General features: G+C 37.9%; 1 protein-coding gene across 1 annotated transcript in view; it reads right to left on the bottom strand.

Moving 5' to 3' along the window:
- Positions 1 to 284: 284 nt before the first annotated feature.
- The window catches only part of COPB1 (COPI coat complex subunit beta 1), a 35,429-nt gene continuing 13,799 nt past the window's right edge, over positions 285 to 21,914 (bottom strand). Inside the window, exons 9-22 of the mRNA XM_074230222.1 lie at positions 20,416 to 20,523; positions 20,182 to 20,328; positions 18,880 to 19,025; positions 17,332 to 17,428; positions 12,101 to 12,261; positions 10,154 to 10,274; positions 9,199 to 9,426; positions 8,886 to 9,065; positions 6,442 to 6,586; positions 5,117 to 5,236; positions 4,315 to 4,460; positions 3,250 to 3,339; positions 2,616 to 2,771; positions 285 to 440 (exon numbers count right to left, since the gene is read on the bottom strand). Of these exons, the coding sequence (XP_074086323.1) occupies positions 381 to 440; positions 2,616 to 2,771; positions 3,250 to 3,339; positions 4,315 to 4,460; positions 5,117 to 5,236; positions 6,442 to 6,586; positions 8,886 to 9,065; positions 9,199 to 9,426; positions 10,154 to 10,274; positions 12,101 to 12,261; positions 17,332 to 17,428; positions 18,880 to 19,025; positions 20,182 to 20,328; positions 20,416 to 20,523 (1,905 nt within the window). The 3' untranslated portion in view covers positions 285 to 380. The remainder of the gene's footprint in view (positions 441 to 2,615; positions 2,772 to 3,249; positions 3,340 to 4,314; positions 4,461 to 5,116; positions 5,237 to 6,441; positions 6,587 to 8,885; positions 9,066 to 9,198; positions 9,427 to 10,153; positions 10,275 to 12,100; positions 12,262 to 17,331; positions 17,429 to 18,879; positions 19,026 to 20,181; positions 20,329 to 20,415; positions 20,524 to 21,914) is intronic.

Raw genomic sequence — 21,914 nt, 5'->3', positions numbered from 1 at the left:
CTAAATTCAAACCCTACCTCATATCCCATTCAAAAAAATACACAAACAGGTAAGTAGCAAATCAAATAATGCATTTATTTATAAAATGACAAAAGTTCTAAGAAGACAGATTTATTGTACTGTGAAACAGTCTTAGTACATGTGAAAGATATTATATGCTTTAAAGACAGTACACAGAATGGCTAAGACCAAAAGAGAAAAATAAACTGAAATTTTTAACTCAGTCTTGATTTAGGGTAAAAGTTATAAATTATCTGCTGGAATGCATTCAGCACAAACTCAGATTCTACATTACACAGAGCATGAAGGAATACAAATTGCTTGGAGTCCAACAAAACACATACCTAAATCTGGAAATCTGAAAAGGCCTTTTCTGATTTTTATACACTAGTTTTCTTCTGAGACAGATTGATCTTATCTCCAAGGCTAAGGGCCATTCCCTGTAAAGAAGAAAGATCATGTTTGCATTTCTGACACCACATAAAAGCAGTGAGCCATTTGTATGGTGTCCCAATTCACTAACAGTCATATAAACAGAATCAGAAGTAGCTGCCACCTAACACCATTCCAATTCTCAGAGTTCTTGTGTTGCGTTTATAGAAGGCATAGCTTTGCAAAGTTAATGTAAAAAGAAAGAGTCAGGTTCTATGCTGGTTAGACCACATTAGGAGCATTAGACCAATTCTGGACCTGTTTTAGGAGAAACTGACAAACTGGATGACCAAGATGATTCTGGAGGTGTTTTACTTCTGAAAAGAGAAGACTTAGGACAGAAAACTATCTTCATATTGCTGAAGGGTTGTCATCTGAAAAAAGAATCACATTTATTCTGTGTCCCTCCAAAGGGAAAGAGAGACTGGACAAAAAGTCATATGAAAGGGAGGCACTGAGCAGGCTAAAAGATTAAAGAATGACATAAATAGCCAAAATTGCTAATTTAATCTTTGGTTGTATGACATAATCAAAAATAGCTACTTTAATCTTTGGCTATATTGATACAAACTCCAGAAAAGGGGAGACAAGTAGCCCAATTGCCATTGGGTAGGTAGGTGGTACAGTGGATAGAATGCTGGGCCTGGGAATCAGAAGACCTGAGTTCAAACTTAGCCTCAGACTAGCTATGTGACCCTGGGCAAGTCATTTAGCCTCTGTCACAATCCACTGGAGAAGGAAATGGCACTCCATTGTTTTTGCCAAGAAAACCAAATGGAAAGGACTTTGGCATACTAAACTGATCAAAAAGAGTAAGACATGACTGAACAAAAATTCTACCACAGTCAGTCTAAATTTAAAGGACTGTGCCCTATTATGGGAGTCCCATATTAAGGAAAGACACTGAGAAGCTGATGAGCTTCCAGAAGCCACTATGTTCCTGAAGGAAAAGGAAATCATGCAATACAAAGAGCAGGGTACTGAAGCAGGGATGTAGCTGGCAAAGAGAAGACTTGGGAGGAGAGAAAAATAGTTGTCTCTAAAATCTGAAAGATTAAAATTAAAGAAATTTTAGTTTCATTCTACTTGTCCCCAAAGAGCAGAACTAGGAATTATGGGTAGAAGTTGGTGAGAAATAGATCTGAGCTAACTGTAGAGAAAAACTTTTTTTTTTCTTTCTGCAAGGCAATGGAATTAAGGGATGTGCACAAGGTCACACAACTAGGTAATTATTAAATGTATGAGGCCACATTTGAACTCAGGTCTTCCTGACTCCTGGGCCAGGGCTCTATTCATGTGCTACCCTAGCTGCCCAGTAAAAGCTATCTAAAGATCAGAGATACTCAAAAATAGGCCAGGCTGCTTTAGGAAATAATGAAATTCTCATAACTAGAAGCCTTTATTCAGAGGCTGGACTGACTTTCCAAATCCTTTTGTCAGGAATGTTTTTGAAAGGATTTAGTTCTGACTCCTATGATCATTAAGTGGAAATGAAGAAGGGGAAAAGTTCGGTTCAACACAAGAAGAAACTTTCTAACAATGAGACTTCTCCAGAATTGTAATGGGATACTTTGTAAACTAGCTGTCACAGTGTAAACACACTGTCACTAGAAGTGTTTAAAGAGAGGCTGGGGGCAGCTAGGTGGGGCAGTAGATAGAGCACAGGCCCTGGAGTCAGGAGTGCCTGAGTTCAAATCTGGCCTCAGGCACTTAATAATTACCTAGCTTCGTGGCCTTGGGCAAGCCACTTAACCCCACTGCCTTGCAAAAAAAAAAACCAAAACAAAAAATAAATACATAAATAGATAAAGAGAGGCTGGATGACCTGGATGCTATAGAGGAAATGCCTACAATGGGTGGGACCCTGGATTAGATGATCTCTAAAACACTCTTAAAATTTTCTGATTTTCTGCTCTGTGATAAACCTTGGGCTCTAGCAATTTTTATGGGAAAGGGATCTATTTCAACTAAGTTATATGAGAGGCAGAGAGGTTTTACACACAATATTCAGAATGATGGTCCCCAATGGGACACATTATAAGTGAATCAACCATTTTGCCTATTAAGAGATGCCTTATTTCCAGGCAAAATTGTTACACAGATCTGTGTAGACAGACAATTTTCTTTCCTTTATTCAAAGAGCAGAAGATACAAAGATAGTACAAAAAAAGGATAATCAATACCTGACTCTTTGCACGAATTCGTATGTGGCCAGTAACTGGGGCTTCTGGTCCAAGATGAATTGGTTTTTCAATACTGACATTTGCAAGTGCATCTTCTCCAAATATGGAACGGGCATAGAGGTTGGCAGCCATAAAGCCACAGTATCCAGAAAGGGCCTGAAAGAGAATAAAAATAATTTCAACACTTCACCCAAGGGCCCAGCAAGCAACATCAGGTATCTCATATAAGTTTTTGTTTGCAGGGCTTGGAATCCTATGAGTGTTATATCAACCAGAAGCCAATGACTCTATATTTCAATGAAAACCATTCTGTTTACCAGCAGACACATTTTGTTTCATATCATACTACAAATGGTAGGCTGTTTGGAATAAGAGGGATGGAAAGAGGTAGGTGGAAGTTAGGAGAGTTGCTAGTATTTCCTGGTAAGAACAAAAACAATTTCTTAAAGAAACTCTAGAAAAGCCTCTAGAAAAATGGGGAAGGATTAATTGGGTAGAAAGGAAGAAGGGGGGGAAACTGGATTGGTCACTCAGTAGGTTAAATTTAAATAAATTTTTATTATAGTAGATTCTCATTAGGAGGTCACCCTGGACTGTCCTATAGCAAATATAGCAAATTCAAACACAGTATTACCTTCTCTGGAGTGAGGCACTTCATATTGGTTGACTTTAGTATATGATGTAAATATTCATTTAAATCAATTATATTTGTGTTAACTGTCACCTGTAAAGAGAAATAAAAAGAAAAATGAGACCTTTGGAGGGAGTTAGGGAAACTGTTCTATTCCCAGATCTACACTAAATGGCTTTACAACTTCTGGGCCTCAGATTCTGTTTAAAAAAATAAAAAAGGGGGGGAGAAATGAGTCTAAGATAACTTCTAAAGTCTCAAGTCTAAAATGCTATGATCTTAAAAAAGAAAAAAAATCATTACATTAATTTCTTAGTGTTGCAAAAATTGTTATAATTGCAAAATTATAGCATTTTTTTTATATCAAAGGGGAAAAAACTCATTGCTTTCAGAGGAACTACTGATTTCTCACATTTCCCTTTAAATTGGATTCCAGAATGAATACTTTTTGACATGAATGATCTCACAAAAACAAATTATACTTCATGCTGAACATCTACAACAGTTGCCAAAGATGGAAGTAATGACTGATGCATGTCTTTAGAAATAACTGTTTGTATCCAGTCAGTCCCTTGTAGCAACTGGATTCAGTCATCTTTCATTCCTATCTGGGACATAGCCTATAACATTTTGATCAGTTAGAATAACTCTGCAGTGGCTAAATTTACGTATGAAAACAGCAAATAGCTTTTTTTGGGAAACTTAAACCACATGATTGCTTTCTTGTTAAGACTACAATGCTAAATTTCTAGGAGGTAGGAAAGGGCTAAAGAAGTTAGAGGTTATCTTTCTGTTTCTGTCACTTGTCAGGGGAAAAGATTTTTTAGGTATTTTTGCAAGGCAAATGGGGTTAAATGGCTTGCCCAAGGCCACACAGCTAGATAATTATTAAAGTGTCTGAGGTCACATTTGAACTCATGTCCTCCTGACTCCAGGGCCAATGCTCTATCCACTGTGCCACCTAGCTGCCCCGAAAAAGATTTCACTAGAAAACTCTACTACTATACTAACAAAAAAAGTATAGAGGATAGTAAGTCCAAGGAGCCCACCATTTCCCTATGTACTTACTTTGTTTTCCCACTCAAATTCTGCCCACATCTGGCGGAACTCAGCATCAGTACAAGTAGCAGGTTGTATATAGTCCATGATGTCAATGTGAATGTCACTGAGGACCACACAGTTTCTGTCACTTGCTGCTCCAGATACATCATATACTGTAGATATAATTTTAAAAACACACAAAACCCCCATATGTAAGACTGGCAGATTAATTCATCCAAATGAAAAACATGACCATAACATTTGCAAAAACAAAACATACTTTAAAATCTCATTTTTAAGAGGGTTTCTCTTTCATTTCAACATTAACCTTAATTTTTTTAATTCAATAAGTAGTATAAACCAACAAATATGTGCCTAGTATTGTGTGCTGTTCTCTGACATCTAATTGAAGACAATATGGACATAACCCTGGCTCCTTAAAGACTCTGTTACAAGAGTACAAGTGTTGGCAAGTCCAAACCACATTGGAAAGGAGTTGAAGACAGACTTGATAAGAGACTATGGATCAGTCACCTGGCTTATCACCAGTGTGCTGATCCTATGAAACGATTTTTGGAGGTTATCTATTCATGAATACAGTGAAGGGATGGAATGGCTATGATGTGGGTTTGGTGGCCATGCCAAAGAAATATATGAAATACTAATGTACTGTGCTAGATATCTTTTGGAGGGATAAAAATGTTGTATAAGACAAAGTCTATGACCTCAAAGAATATTTAATCTCATACCACTCCCCACTTTCTTCAGATGACCTTTTTCATGATGTCTGCCCCAGATGTGGTATTGTACAATAAGCATAACAACTTACCTATATTACCAAAAATAATTCCATTTTCTGTTGAAGCCACTTTAACATTAGCCTTAATATTTGCGAAATCATGAGGTGCGAGAGTCAAAGGAGATGGTTTTTCCACAAGTTTAAGATCCCCTGAAGGAGGAAAAAAAATTTAGTTTGTATATGTTAAGGTCTTAGACATCAAAACAGAGCTTAGTTAAGGTTTTAGTTTATTATAACAGCAAAAAGGGGGAAACATTCAGTTATGCCAATGTTTATCTTTCATTTAAAATGCAGTCTATGCACTTTTATTTGTTTTAAAACTTGGAAACCTCAGAATAATTTTAGAGTGATTCTTCATCAGATTACCCCAGAGATCCAGAATGATAGTGCTGATCATTCATTTCAATCCATTTACTTAAACTTTTGACAAAGATGATCTCATGTTAAAGATGTAAGGCATTCTAAATTAAGGGAGATATTTGACCATACAAAATAAGGACAAATTTGTCTATTTTCAAGAGTTTCTACAAATGTCTCCATACAGATCTCAAGTTGCAGCAAAGAAAACAGGGAGGAGGATTCTTTGCAGTTTAAGACTCCCCCTCTCCCTCCATTTTTCTGACTTACATGGCCATCCCAGGTACTAATAACCCTTAAGAACACTGCATTTTTGCTTTTCAAAATGTGAAAGAAAGTAGATATGTAATCTATTTCAAACTATTGCAATAGGCTAAGGGCAAGGGAAAAAAAGGGATCAAGAACAAAAAAGATCCCACTAAGGTGAGGAGCATTGCAAACGAGCCCCTGCTTGATTTTGCTTAAGTTACAAAGTCTATGTACTGTACTGAGCAAATTAACAGTTTTTAAAGAGTGCAGTATCAATAACAATCTTCTATTTCATGCTGTTCCCTTCACTGACACCCAGAAAAATCTACACTTACCACAACTATCAAGTTTAATGAATTGCTCAAGGAAACCTGAGTTGCAAAGCTCTGATTGTTAAGTGCAGTATTTAATTCATTATATCAAATGATACCCCAAAAGTAATTCAGATCATTGTTATGCTAAAGCTTTCCGTGTTCAACTGAACAATGTCACTTTAATAAACAAAATATAACTAGAATATATTTAGAAATTGTAGTTTTGTAAGCTACTGACCAATATCTAGAAAAGAGTTCAGATCCAGGAAAATAGCATTTTGATGCTTTAAAAAAAAAAAAGTCCCAGGTTAGGAGTTTGAAAACTACAGTTATCTGAAGTCTACTAATCTGAACTGTTATTTCTTCAATTCAAGAGATGAGAGCTAGAGCTGAGTTTTAGCTTCTTAGCTAGGATGCCATGGTAACTTTCCTCACCTAACGTGGCAAGTTCTAGTGTGCAGTTCTGTAAAGTATCACTGGTCTGGTTTACAACAAGTACATCCAGAACGATATCATACTGGTTAACATGAACATAAGCTTCTGCATAGACAGGATCTGAGAAACCAGTCAGCTGGGTAACCTGCCAAACAGAAATAAAGAGATTACTGAATGACTGGATTTCCAAGATATCAACTTTACAACAAGTATCTGTATGCCAAATGATTCCACCTTGTAGACATCTGACACGGTGTTGTTTGGATCTCTTAAGCTACTCTATGGTAGTTGCAATATCCCAGATAAACATTTTCTAGAATACCTAAGAGGGAAATTAATACAAGGCATTAAAAATATTCTCCCAAGTGGATGTGGAGAATTAAGATTTATTCAGCAATTACAGCAGACTTTCAACTAATGTATAATTTGAATACTCTAAAATCCTAATATTAAAATGGATTTCCAGACTTCCATTCCTTTTAGCTTATCAGAGGAAAGATATGACATATATCTTACAAATAACCCTAGGGAAATAAAGTTTAAAAATTCTAACATATTGTTCTTCCTTATCATGATCACTTTTCCCTTTCTGAGGGGAAAAAAAGAATACATTAGTAGAAAGAAAAACTGGGAAGCAAGAAATCTGTCTTTGAGTCCACTATTGTCATATTTATATAATCTCAGTAAGTCACTTTCCCTCTGGTCTTCAGAATCTCTTTGTCATTAAATTTAAAAGCTCTGAAGCCCAGTTCACTTCTAATATTCTGTGTTTGCAACTTCAAGTACAGGTTTTCTGGACATGTTGAGACAGCAGGCATAGACAAACTAAACTCATAGTAGTGAGATGTTTTTCTGTAATAGTACCTATGGATGCAGAAGCTTCCTCTTTATGGATATGAACAAAAGGATGTTAACTTATTTTGTTTGAGATCATATTGTGCAGAGGGCTTCCTGTTAAGATGATGACTTGAAAACTTATAGAGAAATCTACCTCTTCTAGAACTGTGCCAGAAAGAACTAACAATAAACCAGAGTAATGATCAAGAGACCCAAGAGGAACCCTCATCAGCTCTTCCATCCAGTTCAGAAATGGACCAAACGATGGTCAGAATCCTACATCTCCCAGAAAAGAAGATGAGTCAGAAATACAGAAGACAGTACAAGCTCTGGTAAATGGGGGAGGGAGTCAGTCCTACAGGTCCTTACGTAGGGAGATAGAGCATACTTTAGGATACTCAGATAATGCTGGAGACCTTGCAAGAACCCCAAGATCAGCATGCCCCTCAGAGCCTCAACAGGAGACCAGACACTAACGGGCCTTTTAGAAGGCCTTAGCCACCAGTACAATGTCCAATCTCTGACATCTGACTGGAGTCTGTCAGGGCCCCAGCAGGTGACAGGACCACAAGGAGACAGTGACAGAATCCAAGCAGAAGGAAGGATCTTGTTCCACCCCATCCAGAACTGTGACAACAACAACATCCAGACTAAAGAAGGGACAGGATCAGAGGAGGTCTGCCTACACCAATTTAAGAGTGTGAGTAAAGTCTGGACCTGGCACATAGGCCCAATCCAAGAAACCAAGTTGGATACATAAGTAAATAAAAAATTCCAAAAGCAATGAAAAAGTTCTATGGGTTAAGAGAAGCCCAGGGGCAAACCCCCCAACAGAAATTTTATAAAATATTTTACTCTATAAATAAGAAAACAATTTAATTAGGAATAAAAAAAATTGAGTTAGAACTTTTGAAAAATTGAAAGAAAGTAATTTCCCCTCATAGTAAACTGAACTACCTGAAAAGTAGAGTGAAGCAATAAGAAATCAATGATTCCATAAGACTACAAGAACTATTAGAACAAAGTTAAATGTCTATAAAAATTAGAATACATAAAGTATGTTTTAAATAAATGAACTAGAAAACAGGCCTAAGAGAGAATTTATGAATCACTGAACACTCTAAAAACCACAACCAAAAGCTCATAAGTTTTTTTGCACTTAAAAACTGCCAACTAAGGCAGGGACATTTAACAGAAAATAAATGACATCAAGTCAGCTGATGTTCTTTTTAAACTATGTATTTCTTTCTTTCTTTTTTTTGGTGTTTTTCCAAGGCAAATGGGGTTAAGTGGCTTGCCCAAGGCCACACAGCTAGGTAATTATTAAGTGTCTGAGACCAGATTTGAACCCAGGTACTCCTGACTCCAGGCTTGGTGGATAAACACTGCACCACCTAGCTACCCCTAAACTATGTATTTCTAAATATTATGTTTTGGTTTTTGATTTTTACAAGGTAATGGGATTAAGTGACTTGCCCAAGGTCATTCAGCTATGCCACCTTGCTGCCCCTCTAAATGTTTTTAACATAATTACAGAAGAAAATTTTAAAAAAATATTCCTTAAGCGAAAGACTTAAAGCTTTGGAGAACTTCAAATTTTCTCTTACCTTGTTAAGCTTTGATGCCAGGGGGTCGGCTGCTTCCTTTCTCTGGGTGTTTCCCATTGCTGCCAGCAGGCTCAGCTGAAACTGGTCCTCCTTACAGTTGATTTCATTTTTAGCAGTGAGTTGCATAAAGGAAATAGGGTCATCAGGCTGGACAGTCACATTCCGCTTTTCAGACTCTTTCTAGGTTGAGAAAACAATACAGAGCTCTCCTCAGTATGATGAGAAGTTTGCCTTCTACATGACTGTGATTAAAAAAAAAGATCTACATGCCAGAGCACACAGGACAGCAGAAACAATTTCTGAGGCACCATACCTTCTGTGAGAGCTTCTCTTCTTCCAGTTTAGCAGACAGCATGTGAGAAAGGGACTGTCTGCACTCTTTATTGAAAATGTCGTTCATTAAAGGTGAACACTCAGACAAGACCTTGAGGCACAATGAGATACGGTCTACATCATCATCTGTAATTGGCTTCTTGGGAAGAGAGGATTTGCCCAAATGAAGAATAGTGGCCATGAGCAGCATAGCTTCAGCGATAAAAGACTATAATGGAAAAAAGTTTGCCTTAGAATTTTAACATACCTATTATACTAGGAAACAAAGTCAAACTTTTTACATCCTTTTTCCCAATATTTAATTGCCAAAAATTTGAAACAGTACCCAAACAGTCTAGAGGATAATATTCAAATCTTTAGTCTGGCATTCAAAGCTCTATGGAATCAGACTTCAAGCTTCATGTCAAGGCCTTCTCCAATTACTCCCCTCTACACATTCCAGTTAAACTGAACCACTTGCCATTTCCCAAATAGATCCTACACTTCCCCACTTTGGCTCATGATATTCCTTTCAGGTGAAATGTCATTTCACTTTTGTCATTTCTGATAGTTCAATTCCTACCAGCAAAATATCACTTCCACTGAGCAGGATACTCTGGTTCCCTGAACCAGAAGCACCTTGTGCCTCCTTGGAATACCCCTAAGCTTCTGCCTGCACCTTTCTTAGGACACATAGCACAATCTGCTTTCTCTCATAGATACTGGGGTTAAGTGGCTTGCCCAAGGCCACACAGCTAGGTAATTATTAAGTGTCTGAGATCGGATTTGAACCCAGGTACTCCTGACTCCAAGGCCAGTGCTCTATCCATTGCACCACCTAGCCACCCCCCTCTCATAGATACTTGTATTTTCATCTAGACTGGGTTGCTTGAGGGTGGATCTGGGGCCAAACAAGTCAATTTTTGTACAATGACTGCTTGGATGGATGAACTTACATTTTGTTTCTTTTTCTCCTGAACCAGGGCCACATAACGCAAGGCAATCTTGGTCAGAGTTGTGGCAAGGGAGGCTGCAACGAAGAAGTCCCCATCAAGGAGGAATGCCCGAAGTGGAGGCCTGAGGGGAAAGAAACAAGAGGCAGCTTAACACTGGTAAAAATCATACCCACTGGCATACTCCAAGTCCCATGGAGCAAGGCTCTTGTTTCCTGTGTCTCCTCTTTTTGAGGAAAGACAAGGAGGCTAGAGCACAAGTCCATTGGTGTTTCCACCCAGACTCTTAAAGAATCTCTGTTTTCTCTTTTGTCTTTTAAGTTTTGGTTTCAATTAGTCAGTATTTATTTTCCCTTCCCAAATAGGGAGGTAGGAGTGAGGAGAAGACACTTGAAACAAATAGGCAATATCAAGGCAAACCAATTCCCATGTTGGTCAGAAACAGATTATATATGTCCCATTCTGCAACTAGGAAATTTCATCATTGATCCTATGGAATTGTGGTTGGCCTCTATGAAGGTCAGAGTTCTTAAGACTTTCCAAGGCTGTATTTATCTTTACAAGGTTGTTATTATTTAAACTGTTCTCTAGTTTTGCTTACTTTGCAGACTTTTTCATACAAGTCTTCCCAGGCTTCTCCAAAACCTCCCCTTCATCATTTCTTATAGCACAGTAGCATCACTTGTGCAGACAGTCCTAGGCTAATGAGCACCTCCTGAGTTTCCAGTTCTCTGACACTACCAGAAGAACTACTCTAGGTATTTTTGCAAATGTGCGTCTTTTTGTCTTTTCATTGTTCTCTTTGGAGGTACAGACCTTTGAGAAGGATGGTTGAGTCAAAAGGCATATGGCTATTTAGTGCCTTTGGAGGCATAGCTTCAGAAAGTTCCCAGGAAGGTTAGATCACTTGTAGTGTTACCATAGTGCTTTCATTCATGTGCCAATTGTTCCAAAGCCTCTTCAGCAACTTTTATTTCCTGATTTGTCACCTGTCCAGTATGAGTTGGAACCTCAGAGTTGCATTAATTTGAATTTTTCTGACTATTAACGATTTGGAGTATTTTTTTCATATGTCAATTGCTACTTAGAAAATTACCCATTTATATCCTTTGACCATTTATTAATTGAGGAATGGTCTGAGCCTTAGTTTTTTCATTATAAAATCAAAAAAGTTTTGCTACCTGTCTCAGAATGGTTGAGAGAAAAAAAAATGAGAATGGTATACATTTTATACACCATAAGTAAAATATTTTACAGCTTTCAAAGTAAAATGTAAATTAGTTACAATTTTAATAAAGCATTTTTATGAGATATATGGCCCAGAAGAAATGTTATTTTCTATAATTAAGTATATATCACTGCAAGAACCAAATGGACAAGAAAGTAAAAAAATGCAGATTATGATGAAAAAAGTACTAAAGAAACCCAAGGCATACTAAATTCCAATTGCCATTCATAATGCATAAAGGAGACTAGAGATCTTGCAGAGCAGATTTTCAAAGAGTTCAAGGAAAGTAGAGAAAGATTTCAACATTCTATTGTTTGACAAGGGAATTAAGCTTGAGGATGGGATGCTCTCAAGAATGAAATTGTAAAGATGTGAAATAGAATGACTCCCATGAGAATGAAAATCATGAACTATGCAAAGTGACTAATGGAGCTGAACTTCATCATCTGCACAATAGGTTTTTTTTTTTTTTTGCAAGGCAATGGGGTTAAGTGGCTTGCCCAAGGCCACACAGCTAGGTAATTATTAAATGTCTGAGGGCAGATTTGAACTCAGGTACTCCTGACTCCAAGGGCTGGTGCTCTATATACTGTACTACCTAGCTGCCCCTACAATGGGTTTTTAATGAAAAAAATGAGACAACATTTATGAAGCACTTTGTAATCAAAAAGCCACTTATGTCTGTAAGTTAGAATTCTTAAGAGTCCAGATGACATGGTTACCTGTCTTCCTCCTTTTTGGCTGGTCTGGAACTGCTGAGAGCACTCTGAGTAGCGTAAGTACCCATCTCGGTCACCAGTTTCTGAACTGGCCCCACATTGATTTCTTCTTCAGGTTTTAATTCACCAGCTTCTTTCTTGATTTCTGATTCCACAATTGGGATCTAGGATCAACCAGAAACATGACTCTAGCAACAATTTCAACCACAGAAATAACAAAGCTGGCAACATGCTCCTCATTTTAGATAATATTTTTATTACTTAATCATCTCACTTCTGTTCTCAGAAAGTGTAATCTTTAAAAAGAGAATTTTTAAATGGAAAAAAGGTTATTTGCTAATAATTATTCATGCTCATATACTCCAACTCCACTTATTCCTGTCTTCTCAGTTCACATTTCTATTTTTTCCCCCTCTTCCCTTGAAATATTAATCATAAAATATTTGTCTCAAGGAAGGTCACTCTGCCCAGTTGTCAAATTTATCTTCTTCATCATCTGAATACTTCCCAGCTACTTTAGATCAAGGTTGACCAACCTTACTTTTAAGTTGTTGTTTTTTTCTCCAAGGCAAAGGGGGTTAAGTGACTTGCCCAAGGCCACACAGCTAGGTAATTATTAAGTGTCTGAGGCTGGATTTGAACTCAGGTATTCTTGACTCCAGGGCCGGTGCTCTATCCACTGGACCACCTAGCTGCCCCACTTTAAGTTTTTATTGAAACAACAACATATTTTGATTTGCCATTTTAGTGAGAGCTCTGTGGTAGCTCAACTTCGTTTACTAAAGCATTGAGTAAACCCACAGGCAAACTGCATTTTGGACAGCCCTACTTTAGATGACAGCTTATATTTATTCAGTGTTTTCTGATTACAAAATGCTTTCACAGACAGTAACTGATTCAATCTTAACTCTTTGAGGTAGTAGTCTATCATTACTTTCATTTTGTTGATGAGGGGAGACTAAAGGATTTTTCTATCATCAGATAACTCATGAGCAGAGGTGGTAGAATCCATAAATTTGTAGACAGCTGGAATTACAGACACCTTTGAGATTTTCTCATCCAACACTCTTTATTTGACAAATAAGGGGAACTCAAGCCCAGAAAAATTGGTGACTTGCCCAAGGTTACATAGAAAGAAACAGCCTGGGTCCTTTTTTAAAAATACTAAATCTAGTAATATTCCCAAAGCAAAATGACTATTAAATACAATTTTATAGAATCCAAGAAATAAAAAAATTGGGGGAATTATGAGACTTTTTTTAGTTCAATTCTCTCATGCCACAGCAGAAGTTGAAGTCTACAAAATCACACAGCTGCTGAGATAAGGACCCAGACTCCCAACTCTCAGCTATGGACACTGAACACAATGCTAGGCTTTACTAAAAATATTCACCTTTCCATCTTAACACCTGTATATGAACTTCAGAATGAAAGTCTCAAATGGTCCATAAAGTTCATAAACATTTTTCAGTATCATATCTGTTCTGGGAGAGGCAGCACATAGCTACAAGGGTAATTCTGAAATCAGAAAAACTTGGCTCTAAGTCCTGCTCAAGCAATTCTCTTCCCTTCTTGGTGCTCTAGACCAGGGGTGTCCCATTAAAATAAAGATGGGACCATTGAACCATACTTAAGGATTCCTTCTCTTTTTTTATTTTTATTTTATATTTATTTATTCTCTTTTTGTACAAGTGTTTTTTATACATTAATAAAATATTCTTGTTTAAGAGTAAACAGAATACCCCCCTCCCCACACAAAATATAGACTCACTTGAGCGATAAAGTAAAGGGGAGAGAAAAAACTGAAATTAAAAAAATAATAGTAATAATTGTAGGTATGGCCAGATGGCGCAATGGACAGAGCCCCAGCCCTGAAGCCAGGAGTACCCAACCCATATCTGGCCTCATACACCCAACAATCACCCAGCCATGTGTCATGCAAGCCACCCCAACCCCAATGCCCTGCAAAAACCAAAAAAAGAAAAAAAAAAAAGACCCAAAATAAAATAAAATAGTAATAATAGTAGGGGTGGCTGGGTGGTGGACAGAGCATTGGCCCTTGAGCCAGGAGCACCCAGTTCCGATTCCGGCCTCAGACACCCAAAGATCACCCTGCTATATGGCTCCGGGCAGGCCACCCAGCCCCATTTGCACCCCCAAAATTATAATAATAAAAAATGTGCTTCACTCTTTGTTCCAACACCAACAACTCTGTCATGGGTGGATCACATTCTTTATGATAAGTCCATCGCAAAAGTTACTTCTATATTTTTCCACCATTGCCATTGCTGATTGCAACTCCCTCCTTTTGTATTTCTCCACTACCGTGTACTATATTTTCTCTCTCCATTCACTCTGACTCTGCTGTAGGGTAGCTGAATGGCGCAGCAGACAGAACCCTGGTCCTGGGGCCAAGAGGCCTCGAGCCCCCCTACCACCCCTTAGGCCCAGCATCCACCTGGCCCTATGGTTCCAGACAGGCCATCCAATCCCAGCCCCTTGCTATAAATAAAAAAGGAAAATGTATTATATCTGACCACTCTCCCCACATGGTCCATCCTCTCCTCCTTTATTCACATCCCCACCCCTTCCCCCTGCTCCCCCCTCCTTCTTACTCCAGATGCCTATACCCCATTGAGTATATATGCTGTTTCTTCTCCTAGCCACTCTGATGAGAGTGAAGATTCCCTCATTCACCCTTGCCTTCCCCCCCTTCCATATTGCAATAGCTCATTGTAATAAAAAACTTACTATATGAGATATTTTGGCCTATTCCCCCTCTCCTTTTTCTTTCTCCCATCACATTTCCCTTTTTTCCTATTGACTCCATTTTTACACCATATTTTATCTTCAAATTCAGCTCTCTCCTGTGCTTCAACTATAAAAGCTCCCTCTACCTGCTCTATTAACTGAGAAGGTTCATATGAGTATTATCAGTGTCATTTTTCTATGCAGGAATACATGCAGTTCATCCTCATAAGTCCCTCATATTTTCCCCTTCTCCTCCAATCTTTATGCTTCACCTGAGTCCTGTATCTGAAGATCAAACCTTCTGTTCAGCTCTGGCCATTCCAAAAGGAACATTTGAAATTCCCCTGGTTCATTGAAAGTCCATCTTTTTCCCTGGAAGAGGACATTCAGCCTTGCTGGGTAGTTCATTCTTGGCTGCATTCCAAGCTCTTTTGCCTTCCGGTATATTATATTCCAAGCCCTACAAGCTTCCAATGTAGTTGCTGCTAAGTCCTGTGTGATCCTGACTGCAGCTCCACGGTATTTGAACTGTGTCCTTCTGGCTGCTTGTAATATTTTCTCTTTGACTTGGGAGTTCTGGAACTTGGCTATGATATTCCTAGGGGTTGGTTTTTTGGGATCTCTTTCTTCGGGGGGATCAGTGGATTCTCTCCATTTCTATTTTGCCCTCTGCTTCTAGGATATCAGGGCAATTTTCCTGTAGTAATTCTTTGAAAATGATATCAAGGCTCTTTTCCTGATCATGACTTTCAGGTATTCCAATAATTTTTAAATTATCTTTCCTAAGTCTGCTTTCCATTTCAGTTGTTTTTTCAATGAGATATTTCACATTTTCTTCTAATTTTTCATTTTTTTTTGGTTTTGAAGTATTGATTCCTGATTTCTGGTAAATTCATCAATCTCGCTGAATTCTATTCTTTGTCTGAAGGATTTGTTCTCCTCAGAGAGTTTTCTTATCTCTTTTTCCATCTTGCCAATTTTGCCTTTTAAAGCATTCTTCTCCTCAATAACTTTTTGAACTGTTTTATCCATTTGACCTAAGCTGGTTTTTAGCATGCTATTTTCTTCAGCATTTTTTTGGATTTCCTTGACTAAGCTGCTGACTTCATTCTCATGTTTTTCCTGCATCTCTCTCCTTTCTTTTCCCAGTTTTTCTTCCAACTCCCTCATTTGATTTTCAAAGTCTTTTCTGAGCTCTGTCATAGCCTGAGCCCAATTTCTGTTTTTTCTTGGAGTCTTTAGATGCAGGAGCTTGTGCTTCCTCATCTTCAGACTGAGTATTTTGATCCTTCTTGGGCTCATTTGCAAAATATTTCTCAATAGTCTTTCTCTTGTTTCTCTGCTTGCTCATTTTCCCAGCCTGGGCCTGGTTTTGGGGTGCTTCCTGAGCTTTTGGGACACTCCCACAAGGGTCTCAGTGTGTGAGGCTCTGTCCTCCCTCCTGGTCTGTGAATGACCATAAGCGCCCCCCTCTGCCACAGGGCTGAGGTGGGGGGGGGCCCTGCTATTCTGTTGGGGGGGGGCCTAGACTGCAATCAGGATCTGAATTTGGTCAGAACCCCAGAGTCCCGTTCCAGAGGCAGAGGACAGAGCTCTGCAATCTCTCTTCACTCCCCTCCCTAGGTTCAATGGGCTCATGCCCTGGGGGCTCCTGCTTATAGCTCTGCCTGCTTCTGTTCCTGGATCTGGGCTGCCAAAAAGACCACTTTGCTTCCTGTGTGCCCTGAGGGCTGGGCTTCATGTGCTCACTCTGGCAGAGGTCCCTGTTGTTCCACCACTTTGTGCCTGGTGCTCCCCGGGGTGTAGCTCAGGAGACTCCCCTGCTTCTGTGAGCTGCGGCTCCCAGCATGCTGGGGCTGCCTCTGGGAGTCTGAAGTTCTTTCCCTCTGGCAGGCCCCCCTTTCGACCCCGGGGAGCAGAGCCTTTCTGCTCTTTTTCCAGGTTACCTTGAGTAGGAGAACTGCCTCTCTGTGGGTTCTGTCTCTCGAAAGTTTAGTTAGAGTCCTTAGCTTATAAGTTTTATGAGAGAGCTTCTAAGAGACATTGCTCTCTTGTCACCATCTTGGCTCCGTCCCCCTTAAGGATTCTTTCAAGACATATAAAGTATGTTTTAAAAATTTTGTTGTCATCATATTTTTATTTATTTTGCTAAATACTTTCCAATGACATCTTTTTTTTCTTTTAAGGTTTTTGCAAGGCAAATGTGGTTAAGTGGCTTGCCCAAGGCCACACAGCTAGGTAATTATTAAGTGTCTGAGAATGGATTTGAACCCAGGTACTCCTGACTCCAAGGCCGCCCCCCCAATGACATCTTAATCTGAGTCAGGCCAGAAAAGATACTGACCTAAGTCAAGAAAGGGAAGTTCTCATCGAACTTCCTTAGACTAATAAAATCCCAGGCCATTCTTTTCCCCTAACTTTTGCATTAGTTAGTGTAGATAAAATACACCACTTAAGAATATACAAAATAAGTAAAGACATACCTCCCCCAGTGACCTGCGGACTTCAGTCATCACACTCTGAATGTCTTCTCTGGTACTACAATACTCTCCCAGAATCCACAAAGCTCCTCGGTAAATTCTAACAGAAGAAAAAACAAGTGCACTATGAACCCTGATCCAGAAAACTGAACTTAGTCCTAGTAAAAAAAGATCTCCACTTAGATTTTCAAGTTTGTGACAAGAACCCAAGATTATAATGACTCTAAGGAACTATGGATAATACTGTAAAGAAGGCTCGCTCTCTCTCTCTCTCTCTCTCTCTCTCTCTCTCACACACACACACTGCATTTCTTAACAAGAAAATTATATGTTTTATTCCTAGTTAAGAACTAAAACTCACTCTAAAATATTACCAGTACAAATGACAAACACAAGGGTAAAAATTAAATTTCAAAAATATTTTCCTAGTGTGGGCTTCCTTCCATTATTATATGTGCCATTGGGCATGTTCACTGTATCTCTAGGCCTCAATTCCTTCATTTGTAAAATGAGAGGGCTGGACTAGAAGATTTCTAAGGTTCTTTCTATTTGTAAAACCTACTCAGGGCAATACTAAAGTATATTTAGTTCTATCATCTTACATTTTATCACTTTGAAAGGTTATGCTACTCTACCTTAAAACAAAAATTCTTCTGAAACTATGAAAAAAGAATTAATTTTATAAATGGGACAGCAGACTATCAGTACCAGCTTTTAAATAAACTGAAAAATAAATAGTACAAATTATTATTCTAATTGAAACAAAGAAAAATGTCATAACAGAATTGTATCAATTAAAGCTGGAAAGGATATGAGAAATGACCTTGTTTACAGAGTTGACCCTCATTTTACAGAGGAAGGAGTTGAAGCCAAGTTTGTCAACAAGAACTAACCAGAATCTTCATTAACATTTTCATTACAGCTGAACATAAAGAGAAATAGGTAAATGACAAGAGTTGAATGATATTATAGTATAATAATATATGGGGAGTACTTTATATGATTTTTTCCTTATCATGAAAGTAACATCTGTTCACCAATATAAATGCTGATATCAACATTTTAAGGCACAAATTTGTCATTTTACAGTTGCCTTTTACTTGGTGGATATTCTATCTTGGTGCCTGTCATATGTACTTAAATGGAATAAAATTCAGATCTAACAATCCATTTTTGCTAACAGATTATTTTAATGAAGGGACATAATTTTAGATAAAGCCTGTTCTTTAATTTATGTTATCACATATAATGTTTAACATATGATTAAAGATACTGGAAAGACACTATCTATTTAGATACTGTTCTCACTTGAGTTTTTGTTACATTTTTAAGAAAGCCAGGTGGTGAAGGAAGAACTAACTGTTCAAATCGTAACTCTTTCCCCTAGAAATTAAGGAATCACTAAAATGACACTGGTCCTCTCTGGACCATTTACCCTAAATTATATTCCTCTACTAGATTTGCTATCTTCCAACTTCAATTCTTAAGATCTTCAAAGAGAAAAAGAGACAAAATGTCATGTTAATAGTTTTAGGAAGATTTTAAACCTACTTGACAGACTTAATAGCATGAAAGACTTCAAGCATCTTCTCAACAATAAGTAATCGGAGATTGTCAAACCGCTGAATAGCTTCCCGGACAAACTCTAAGACATCAGCAGCTGCTGCTTCATTGTTGTCACTGAGAAACTCCATTAGCTAAAATAAAAAAAAAAACCCAATAGCAGCTACTGTATAAGTCATGAAAATAGAGAGCCCAAGTCAGAAACCTAGTCTTCAAGAGAATTAGTGTGCAAGCATATACAAAGTGCCCACTAGTGAGCACAGATGGCTCACTAGTCCCATATTCTTCTACCCCTTGTCCACTTCCCCTCCCCACTGGATGCACACAACCCTCCTTAGGATCATTCATTTTCTCTAGATCATTGACATACAGATAGAGAAGCTGTGGCCCAGAAAACTAACATGATTTGAAAAGGGGTTCATAAGTACTAATGGCAGGGACAGAATCTGAATCTGGGTCTTGAGCCTCCAAAGAATTGCTTTATCGGCTTAAGAAGACAAAAGATCCCACAGTAAGTGTTGGAGCCAGCCTTACTTGGGTCTAAAGTCACTGCTCTTGCCCAGGTGCCAAAGCTGGGTCTCATTAGCAACTATGATCCCATTAAGGACACAAATATTCATCTTACGCTGAATGGGGGACTTGTTTGACATAACTACTGAAGCAGATACTGCTGGCAAAAAATGTTATTGAGTGTATTCACTGTTGGGGGAAAAAGTATTCTCTTTCTCTTACATTGACTTTTAAAGGGTAGTCAATCAACAACTCAAATATTGTCATGAATTTTTATAATTTCATAAATGAAAGCTTACTAGGAGCTAAAAATCCCAAGACATAAAAAGATAAAATTTTAGAAAATCAGATTCTCAGTGAATTTTCCAGATAATTGAATCTTAAAGTACTAAAATTTTAATGGAAACCTTCTAAAAAGATAGGAAAGTAAATCTCCAATTTTTATGATCTTTGTAATAGCATGAAGAGTACAATTTAAACCACCTGCTGAGGATTCAGGAAAACATGGTAATATATTATCATCCAAGGAAGAGGCTGTCCCTTCCAGTCCTAATGTTTATTGGCCTCAGTGGACAGTAACAACTGCTCTCAGGGACAGGTGTGTATGCTATTATGGCTTCCCAGGGCTGCAGTTTCTCAGCAGCATCTCAGAGAACCTCCTGGCTCCCTGCTCATTTCTGCTTCCCTATTTTGCTTAATATAACCTAGGAAGTATTAAAGGCTGAGAAACCAAGCTTACTGAATCAAGACAACTGTCTGAGCCAGTCAGGTTTCACCTACCACTGGAATGACGTTTGCAGCCATGTCTGGAAACCGAACAGAGCAAGAGTGCAGTGTGCGTACAAGGAGCTGCCTATATTTGTCAGTATCTTCATGCTCCGACACATTATTGGTCTTAATCACTTCCTTCTTCAAGACGATCACCAGCTGCAAGACCAAATACAGTAAGTTCTCAAGTTATACATTAAAGTATATTATAGTGGATGAAACATGACAATCAAAGCTGGCTTTTACCTCTTCAACATTTCTGGAAGACACCAGGTCTAGTGCTAACTGAAGAGTTTTCTTTCGTACTTCTAAATCTGGAGTACTCAATACTCTCAAGATGTCCATAACAAGATCCTAGAAAGAATAACAAACACTGTTTAAATAAACTTTTATTTTCACAGATCAAATGTAGAAACTAAGATTTTTAGTGTGCAAACAATTCTTGTCAATATTTTCCAAGAAATTTCAAAATGTGAAGAACTTTTTCACTAAAAAAAGTAATGTTAATTGGGAAAGGGTATGATAGGAGGAGTACAGAAATTCAGCTTTGATCCTGTCTGTGTGATGCTGGATAAATCATCACTAGGTTGCTTTGGGTCTTAGTTACCTTTTCTGTAAAATTAAAGGACTAATCTATAATCTCAGAAATAATCTCTAAGATTAATAATCTCTAAGAGTCCTTCAAATCCTAAACATCTATATGTAACAATGTTAAACTGCAGGTATGATGAAGATAGCTATTAATGAAGAAAGTTTATCTTTATGAAATACATGTTATAAAATAAAATTCCAATTAATTACAGCCCACTTAATCAAAGCCCCCCCCCCCCAAATGTTTTGGAAATTTACATGTCATTCATTTTATTTTTATAAGAAAGGCAAATGTCAAAAACAAAATGAAAAGAAACTCCTAAGGCATGAATATTGTACTTTGAAATTAGTATAAACAATTCAACTCAACAGGTATTTAAGTGCCCATTATCAATGGAGCACTAACTGATATTGGCAATATAAAGATAAAGAGTTCAATTCAAATTTAATTTTAATTTGCTCTAATATCTTCACCAAGAAAACTCCATTTGGGTTGCAGAAGAGTAGGACAAGATTTCTTTTCCTCCACATTTTATTAATATTTTATTTGTTTTTCAATTATATACAATAGTAATATTGTAGCATTTTCTGCAAGGTTTTAAAGTTCACAATCTTTCCTTCACCCCCCCCCCCCAGAAGGCAGTCTGGTAATCTTTACAATGTTTCCATGCTATACACTGATTGAAATTGAATGTGTTGGGAGAGGAAATCATATCCTTGAGAAAAAAAATATTAGATAGCAAAATTATGTAGTACATAAGACACTTTTTTTAATAACGAAAAAATTGAAGGTAATAGACTTTGGTCTTTGTTTAAAGTCCACAGTTCATTCTATGGGTACAGATGGTATTCTTTGTCACAGGTGCTCTAAATTTGTCCCTGATTATTGTATTGATGGAATGAGCAAGTCCAATAGGATTGATCATCACCCCCATGTTACCATTAGGGTGAACAATGTTCTTCTGGTTCTGCTAATCATCATCAGTTCATGCAAGTCTTTAGGACATGACTGAAATGACTAAACCATAAGAGAGTACCCACAATCTCCCTGTTGCTGCAGACTTCTCTCCTCCTGATTGGAGGACTACAAGTTGGAGTACTAAATTTCTCTAAAGTTTTCCTTTAGAGAGGGCAGGGAGACCTAGACTCTGCCT

Source organism: Macrotis lagotis, chromosome 3 (assembly GCF_037893015.1).
Source record: "Macrotis lagotis isolate mMagLag1 chromosome 3, bilby.v1.9.chrom.fasta, whole genome shotgun sequence".
NCBI classification, from domain to species: domain Eukaryota; kingdom Metazoa; phylum Chordata; class Mammalia; order Peramelemorphia; family Peramelidae; genus Macrotis; species Macrotis lagotis.
The sequence above is the reverse complement of the archived record's forward strand: the minus strand, read 5'-3'. Positions and strand labels throughout refer to the sequence as shown.